Source organism: Rhincodon typus, chromosome 8, assembly GCF_021869965.1.
Source record: "Rhincodon typus isolate 14 chromosome 8, sRhiTyp1.1, whole genome shotgun sequence".
Classification (NCBI taxonomy): Eukaryota; Metazoa; Chordata; class Chondrichthyes; order Orectolobiformes; family Rhincodontidae; genus Rhincodon; species Rhincodon typus.
Window position 1 is genome coordinate 74,476,947 of NC_063339.1, and position 8,637 is coordinate 74,485,583.

The 8,637-nt window shown below is 46.9% G+C and overlaps 1 protein-coding gene across 1 annotated transcript in view; it reads left to right on the plus strand.

Annotated features, from left to right (window-relative positions):
- The window catches only part of mapkbp1 (mitogen-activated protein kinase binding protein 1), a 165,482-nt gene that overhangs the window by 110,306 nt on the left and 46,539 nt on the right, over window positions 1–8,637 (plus strand). Inside the window, exons 9-12 of the mRNA XM_048600305.1 lie at window positions 903–1,049; window positions 2,490–2,674; window positions 4,337–4,428; window positions 8,312–8,481. Coding sequence (XP_048456262.1) covers window positions 903–1,049; window positions 2,490–2,674; window positions 4,337–4,428; window positions 8,312–8,481 — 594 coding nt within the window. The remainder of the gene's footprint in view (window positions 1–902; window positions 1,050–2,489; window positions 2,675–4,336; window positions 4,429–8,311; window positions 8,482–8,637) is intronic.

Consider the following 8,637-nt stretch of genomic DNA (forward strand, 5'->3'; position numbering starts at 1 on the left):
TGCTGCTTGGCCTGCTGTGTTCATCCAGCCCTGCACCTTGTTGTCTCGGATTCTCCAGCATCTGCAGTTCCTACTATCTCTCACTGATCTACAATTTCCTGTTTTCTCTCTATTTTCCTTTTTAAATAGTGGGGTTACGTTAGCTACCCTCCAAGCTGTAGAAACTGCTCCAGAGTCTGTAGAATCTTGGAAAGTGACCGCCAATGCATCCGTTATTTCTAGGGCCACTTCCTTAAGTACTCTGGGATGTAGGTTAACAAGACCCAGGGATTTGTAAGTCTACCCCCCCATCAGCTCCCCCAACACCATTTCTCCACCAGTAAAGATTTCCTTCAGCTCGTCCCCTGCGTTCCCCAATGTTTCTGGTACATTATGCATGTCTGTCTTTGCAAAGACAGGTGTGAAGTATGAGTGTAGTTCATCGGCCATTTCTTTGCTCCCCATTATAAGTTCCCCCATTTCTGACTGTAAGGGACCCACACCCGTTTTGGCCAATCTATTTCTCTTTATGTACATATAGAAACTTTTATAGTCGGTTCTTATGTTCCCCATGAGCTAAATGTCATGCTGTGCTTCCCCTTTTCTCAATCAATCCCTCGGTCCTCCGTTGTTAACTTCTAAACTGTTCCCGGTCCTCAGGTCTTTTTCTTGACAATTTGTATGCCTTTTTTTTTGCGTCTAACCTCCCTGTTAAGCCATGGTTTTTTCCCTTTGCACTTTGTGTCACACCATGAGCAGGAATGAACAACTTGCTAGGCTGCGGTACTCGTGTGAGAGAAGTCTTAATTAATACGAGCTCCACGAGCGAAGGCCTTTTCATTTTTTTTGTTGTCAATAGCGTGCCGCAATTTTCAAACGGTCACTTCCGGATGGAGCTGAGGTTGTATGGTTGTCTCTGGCAGGTCTATCCAGAAGTGGAGGACAGCAATCGAGCGTGCCTCCCTCCAGGCTCCTTCATCACCTGCTCGTCTGACAATACCGTCCGTCTCTGGAACACGGAGGGATCCAGCACCCACGGGACCTCGCTGCATCGTAACATGGTCAGCAATGTAAGTGAGCAACTGGATCCCCGTCAGATTGACGGATTCGGGTGACCGAGACCAGGCACACGCGCGTACACACACACACACACCACGCCTCACCGCGCACCCCCGCCCCGCAATCCTTCATCTCTTGCCTGCTGCTAGCCCACACGTTTATGGAAATAGGTGCAGCGATTTGCGATGTTTGCGTGTTCAGTCTCTCTGTCTATTGCCACGTGCATTTTGCTACAGGATATAGCGAAGAGTGTCATAAAGTGCTGCCACTCTCCAGTGCCATCTTAAAGCACAGAAAAATAGGCCAACACATCGAACTTTAAGGGAGAAGCGTTAAAAATAAAGAAAGGAGAAGTTTTTCCACAATATTGGGGTCTGATCTCCCGCCATCTGGATTCTTTACCCAGTCCGATGGCTGCGAGGCTACTGTGCCTCCAAGCTCAATCTCCTTCAAGTGCTGAATGCACGGACTGGACTGAAATGGGCCGGATATTTAGCGGCCAATTTAAGTTCCTCAAAGCTCTTTGGCCTCACTTTGCATCACTCGCAGTCCCCACGCCACCCTCTCTCCCTTTAATTCCACTTCAGATCCCTGACCTCCTTCGGAGGGTTCACAATGGGAGGGTATAGCCTTAAGGTGTGAGAGAGAGAGAGACGTTGGTCTTCAGGCTGATGCCGGGGGGCACAAAAGGTGGCGGAAACTCTGGAGCTCTCTTCCCCCGACAAACGTGGAGGCATGAGGTCGGTTGGAGAACTGAGATCTTTGTTAGATAAAGTGGAACCAAGGTGGCTGGATGGGGTCGTAAATAGTGGACCATGTACAGGGATCTGATTTGTTCTCTTTCCGTGATTTAAATGTCCTGCTCCCATCCAGTTATAGACTGGCCGTATTGCGCTCAGCCTGATCGGGATCCACCACTCACTCCAGATGATGACTCCCACCACAGCTCGAGGAAGGATGTAGAGTCGCAGAGTCATACAGCACGGAAACAGACCCTTCGGTCCAACCTGTCCTTGCTGACCATGATCCCAAACTGAACTAGTCCCACCTGCCTGCGCTTGGCCCATATCCCTCCAAACATTTCAGAGAGAATCCCATGTAAAGGCAAGAAAAGTTGCTGTCTCCCTACTGTTCCAAACCTATCCAACACCAGTCTCATAGATCATTGGGACACTATTATAGTGCTAAGTGTAAGTTCTCGCTCTGTCAAGTTTCCTGTACTGCAAAGGTGACTATGTTTCAGAAATTCTTAATTGGCTGCAAAACCACTTTTGGGGTATCCTGAGGTTGTGATGGGTGCTATTATCAGTGCAAGCCTCTCTTTCGCCTTCTCACTTTTGCACCTTCCACGTTTCCATTAGCGAAATGCACTGATGCTTGCTGAGTTACACGTTTGGACACAGCGGTGAGCGAACATGGGGCCTGAGCTCATGTTGACTTTCTTGTTCCAGGATTTGCTGAAGATTCTCTACATGGACTGCAATACGTCGACACTGCTGGATGTGGAGAACAGTTTGGCGGGAGGCTCTGACAAACCGGATGGCCAGGCTGCCGAGATGAAGACTGGAATCAGAACACTGTGTGTGAGCCCTGATGGACAACATATGGCATCCGGAGACCGGGCTGGGACTCTGAGGTGTGTCCCACCGAAGTGAGCCAGACAAGTATTGTGTGTGTCTGTGTGTAAGTGTGTGCGTGTGTGTGTGCGCGCGTGTGTCTGTGTGTGTGTGAATGTGTGTGTGCGTGCGTGTGTGTGATTGCGTGCATATATATGTCTGTGTGTGTCTGTGTGTGTGTGTGCGTATGCGTGTGTGTGTGTATGCATGTGTGCACGTGTGTGTGTGTGTGTGTGTGTGTGTTGTATGTGTGTGTGTGCATGTGCGCGTGCATGTGGGTTTACAATGATTTATTGTGGCTTCCTAGTTGCTGTGACTGAGACGAATATTTCCAATTCCAGAATGCAATAATTAATCTTACATTCCACCAGGTACCACAGTGGATTTTGTACTGTATCTCCGCAGCATTAGCCTGGGGCCTCTGGTCTTTGCATAATTATATGCTTTCTCTTTTCAGTTTGATACTTCCTTTAATTTTTTTTTAGTTATCCGATGATGGTGGGTCCTCCTCTTGGACTTTTTCTGTCTTGTTGGAATATATCTATTCGTAAACGTCTGCTTTTTAACCTATTCCTTCAGCTAATTTTCCGTTTCATTTTAACTAGCTCTATGCCCTCATAGTTGAATAAAGGAGTTACACTGGCTATTTTCCAATCAGTTATTTAAGTTTAAAATGCAAGTCTTAGACCCACTCTGCTCTCCTTCAAATTGAACGTAAAATTGCGCCGTGTCATAGTCCGCATTTATAAAGCAAGGTGCTGATGAGCAGCAATTGGTTGACGCCAAGTTTGAATTTCGAAATGCAGAATTCAAAGAAAAGAGTTTCGTGATTTACAGATCCTGGGAATTAGTGAGGTAGAAATAAAGAATTGCATTTATGTAGTGGTTTTCACAGCCATTGGGCATTCTAAAGGGCTTTACAAGGGGAATCTTTTCAGTAGGTCTCAGACTGTTCATTTTCGCTAAGGGGGATGTCAGGTTAACGCTATAATTATAGCTCAGGAAGAAAGGCAGCGAGGTTTTGTGTCTGCAGCCCTCTGAAAATTCCCATCATCCCTCAAGGGGTCTGAACAATCCCATGACCACAGAGCGCCTTTCGAGTAGGAGAAACAGCCGGCTGTGAGGAGGTGGAAGCAAAGCTGGGCTAGGTGGGAGAAGAACAAGTGACCAGAACGTTGGTCAAAGAACTGGGTTCTGAGGAGGGTCCCAGGCGAAGAGAGAGAAGCGGGGACATTTGGAGGGGGGAGTTCCAAAGAGGATGCAGGGATTTAGTCTGAAGGTACGACATCCAGTGGGCACGCCGTGGTGTCAGAAGAACCGAGTAGGTGACGGCGAGGGGCAGGGGAACAGTCAGGAAAGTGGAGCTCAGGGTTATCAGGTCAGCCTTGATTATCAGCGAATGGTGGAGCAGACTCAATGGGCTGAATGGCCTGCCTCTGCTCCAATGGTCTGACAGGTAAGGGACGAGGAGGGACAAGAGACAAGCTGGGATTTAAGGATAAGGGCAGCAATCTCAACTTTTTTTACCCAAGGATTCGGTGGTAGCATAAACAGCAAAGACATAGGACAGATAATGGATGACTATCTCAGTTATCTGCACCTAATTATTTATCAGTCCTATGCTGGCTGTATGGTGCAGCCTGGAATCGACTGATTTACTTGTGTTGCATTGTGTCTGTCAGGGTCCATGATCTCCAGCTACTGAGAGAGCTCCTTCAAGTGGAAGCCCATGATTCGGAGATCCTGTGTCTCGAATACTCCAAACCAGAGACTGGTAAGAACGTATCTAAAACCATTGCTCACCACAGTAGGATTGTCCAAGTCCTGCCATGTTCCAACCATGTGCACTTATTTTGTTAGAAATCATTGTTTAACAGGGGTGGGACACTTTTATGAGATTGCTTAGGATTTTTTTTGTTGATAAGTCAGGACAAATTCAGTATCATTCTAATTCACATACATTCGCACAGTACAGGGAAACGTACCTGTTGTGTGTGTGTGTGAGTGTATTTCCTTAAGGGATTCAGTAGCTAAGAGAGAAAGCATTTGCAGTGATCAAAGAACACACTCGGATTTTGATCATACCAACAGATATGAAAGGTTCACCAGCATGGACCATGCACACATGAGGAGTCATGTTCCCAATGACTTTGGCTGGCACTCACTTTTTCTGTTCACCCGTCAGGCATGCTGCTCGTCTCATCTGAATGACAAAGTTTTGCTTCTGGCTACTATGTTGGACAGCTCTGTTCTGTATCACCAAAACTGATATCTAAGTTATCTTTAAGTACATCATGACTCATTCATGACGTAGAGGTAGATCCCAACTTAAATGGTCATGTTGACATCGGCTAGAGTCATAGAGATATACAGCACGGAAACAGACCCTTCGGTCCAACTCGTCCATGCCGACCAGATATCCTAGATAAATCTAGTCCCATTTCCCAGCATTTGGCCTGTATCCCTCTCAACCTTTCCTATTCACATACATATCCAGATGCCTTTTAAATGTTGTAATTGTACCAGCCTCCACCAATTCCTCTGGCAGCTCATTCCATACACCCTCAGTGTGAAAAAGTTGCCCCTTAGGTCCCTTTTAAATCTTTCCCCTCTCACGTTAAACCAGTGCCCTCTAGTTTTGGAATCCCCCACCCTGGGGAAAAGACCTTGACTATTTACCCTTTCCATGCCCCTCATGATTTTATAAACCTCTATAAGGTCACCACTCAGCCTCCGATGCTCCAGGGAAAATAGCCCCAGTCTATTCAGCCTCTCCCTACAGCTCAAACCCTCCAAACCTGGCAATATCCTTGTAAATCTGTGGGAACAGATTCACTTGTCTAGATATTCGAGGAGCAGCGAGCACAGGCAGATTGTCACTCCATTCCTAGATTTCTCCGGTTGCCGTGGCTTATCGTTTCCAGCTTGGAATTCCGACCCTCGCTCCTTTGCAAATATATAGCATTTCTGAAATCAAACAGCTCCCCACTCCGTCGTGCAGGACTGTTAAGGGAAGTCAACGCACTGCCCCTTTCTGCAGCAGTCACTTGCTGTGTTCAGAGATCGAAGATTTATTTTGAGATACCTTGTTGCCAGACACTTTGACAGTGCGGCTGTCGAAGTCCTTAAGGTAAGGGGTTAGAGTGCAGGTTGGTGAAGGGTTTAGGTGGGCAGGGTGCAAGAGCACCCAGTAAACGATGGACTGCTTTGGTCGGTTCAGGGTTCACGGTGGTATGGGGCATCGGCAGGATGGTAGGCCCTGTTCTAGCGGCAGGAGCGGGAGGTTTTTGGGTTCAATTTTTGGGCAAGGGTTGGGGGTAAAATGGGTGGGCAGGTGGGCCTTAATGGGCAAGATGTGGAATTGTGGGTCTGCAAGAGGGCAGTGTTGGGGCCAGGCCGAGGTGGCGGACTGTCAAGATGGTGTTGGTTGGGGGAGCATGTTGTCAGGTCGTAGGGGTGCGCAGGTGGAGGGGGGGTGGCATTGGCAGGGTGCAGACAGGTGGAAAATAGCAGTCAAGGGTTTGTGTGGGGTGTAAGGGGAGGCGTAGTTGGCCGGGGGGGGAGTCAGGGTCGGTGGGTGGCGTGGTTTAATGGTGAGTTAACGGCTAGAGCGGCTTTGTAACCCTCTCCTGGGTCACTACGAGCTGACCTGAAGTGGAACCAGACCATACTGCAAATGATAATGGCTGGGTTTCAGTAGAGACAAGCCTATTTTCCCACTCTGTTGGCTACTGGCAAAGTTCCATGAGAAGATAACAGCCCCGCAATTTGCCCCTCGGAGAACACGTTGCATCGTATAAGTTGCAGTGAATAGGGATTTGAGGCAATGATCCAGTCCCAGGGAAGCAAAGATTAAATATAACCTTCGAGTTGTTCTGTATCGTGCCATCGCTTAGACAGCGGCCTTGTATTCCATGACTAGGGTTCCCCACAACCTCTGTGTATTTTACATTTGATTCTGATCTCAAACAGTTGCCCCATACATTTGAGCTCATTCGCAGTCCGCTGCTCCTTTTCATCAGGTATATCCTGTCCGGCTTACCCATAGATTGACAACATTACATTAGCCCCTGATCAGGGTCAACATTATACTTTGTCTTCTTGTGTTCAAATCCTTCTGTGGCTTGGGCCCTCCCTCGGTCTGTAACCTCCTTCAGCTCTACAACGCTTTGAGCTTTTTGTACTCCTCCAGTTCAGGCCTATGACGGATTCCTAATTTTCATCACAGCACCATTATTGGTCATGCCTTCAGAAGCCTAAGCACTTGGCCCTTGACTCCCCAAACTTCTCCACCTTTGGCTCCCTCTCCTTTAAAGCAGAACTTAAAACCGAATTCTTCGGCTAAGGTTTTGAGTGCCTGTCCAATATTTCTAAGTGACTTTGTCCAGTAATGCTCCTTATTATCACAGCTTACTGGAGCGGCATGTTGGAAATCAAAGTCCCCTATTCCCAGAGTCAATGCAAAAGTTGACAGATTTTTTAAAAGGAAGTGCGCAAAATTCCCCAAATTATCAATCTTTTAGACCTAGGTTGACAGAAAGGGCAGAACGGGTTTCTCTACTTAACAAGAATAACTATTTACTGCAAGTAAGTAACCTGTAACTGCAGGTAAACAGATATGAACTCTCGGCACATACCTCTGCTGGTTAAACTCTAAGCCCTTATTCGCTCCCTCTTACACACACGCATGCAGACAGACAGGAAAGAAAAATGGGTGTTATGGACTGAGGGAAAACTGGGAAACCAGTTTGTGGTCACTGTTGAGAGAATCTGCTGAGACGGTTCTGTACTGATCAGAACACTGCTTCTCAGTCTTCCTTCTCCAGATGCTTTCACTAATTTTCAGTGGGTACAGGATGACTGCTTCACCTATAAAAGGCTTTGACTTACCACTTAAAGTCATAGCTTGCAGTGACTTCTGGAGGAAAAATAATCTTTTCTTTTCAGGCTTAATGTGGCTTTGACTGCAGAGAACAGAGGGAACTCCCAGGCTGGTGGAGATCTGATGGCTTTTCTCTATAGCCCAAGCTACCTGAATCACATAGGGCCAGGACCATTCTGTACGGGAAGACGGTAGCTAACACTGAGCACAAGGTGCATATGTTTACAAAGTTGTTAATTTAAACCAGGCAGGTTGACTCTGAGCGGTCAAGGCATAGGCCTGAGCAATATATCGGAGAATGGCTGTTCCCTGTTTTGTAAGGTTGAAACAGGCACTGTGTGTGTACTTGTTCTTTCTTTCTACAAAGCACAGAGACTTGCATATTAGTGTATGTACTGCTGAGGTGCAGCATGCTACAATCCTAAATAGCAATCTTAAACTGGTTGCCTAGTTTAAATTTAAACAAAATTTGGCAGTCGACTATCCGTCATCATCTATCCGGGTGCATTCTCATGGCATCACCTCTACCAAACAGAGTCCACTCACCAACCAATCTCCACTCTCTTTTCATATTGTGTAATATGTGTTCTCCTTTATATTGGTATTCTTGCGAAATGGTCCTGATGTGTGCTTTGACAAAAATGTATCATTTTTCAGCAATGCTCAAGATCTGTAGTACCAAATAATAATTTACATGCACACTGTTGTTGAGTAGGACTTTTTCCCTTTGCTTGTAGCTGATTATTATTTTAATGCCTTCCTCGTCCATCACTAGGTATGAAGTTGCTGGCATCTGCCAGCCGAGATCGCCTGATCCATGTGTTAGATGCAGAGAATGATTACAGTTTGCTGCAAACCCTGGATGAGCATTCTTCCTCCATCACTGCTGTCAAGTTTTCAGGTACTTGTGTGTGTGTGTGTGTGTGTGTGTGTGTGTATGTTGCTGTGTGTGTGTGCCTGTGTGTGTGAGTGTGTGTATGTGTGTGTGTGAGAGTGTGTGTTGCTGTGTGTGTGTGTGTGTGTGTGTGTGTGTGTGTCGGTGTGTCTGTGTGCCTGTGTCTGTGTGTGTGTGTGTCTGTCTGTGTCTGTGTGTGAGAGTGT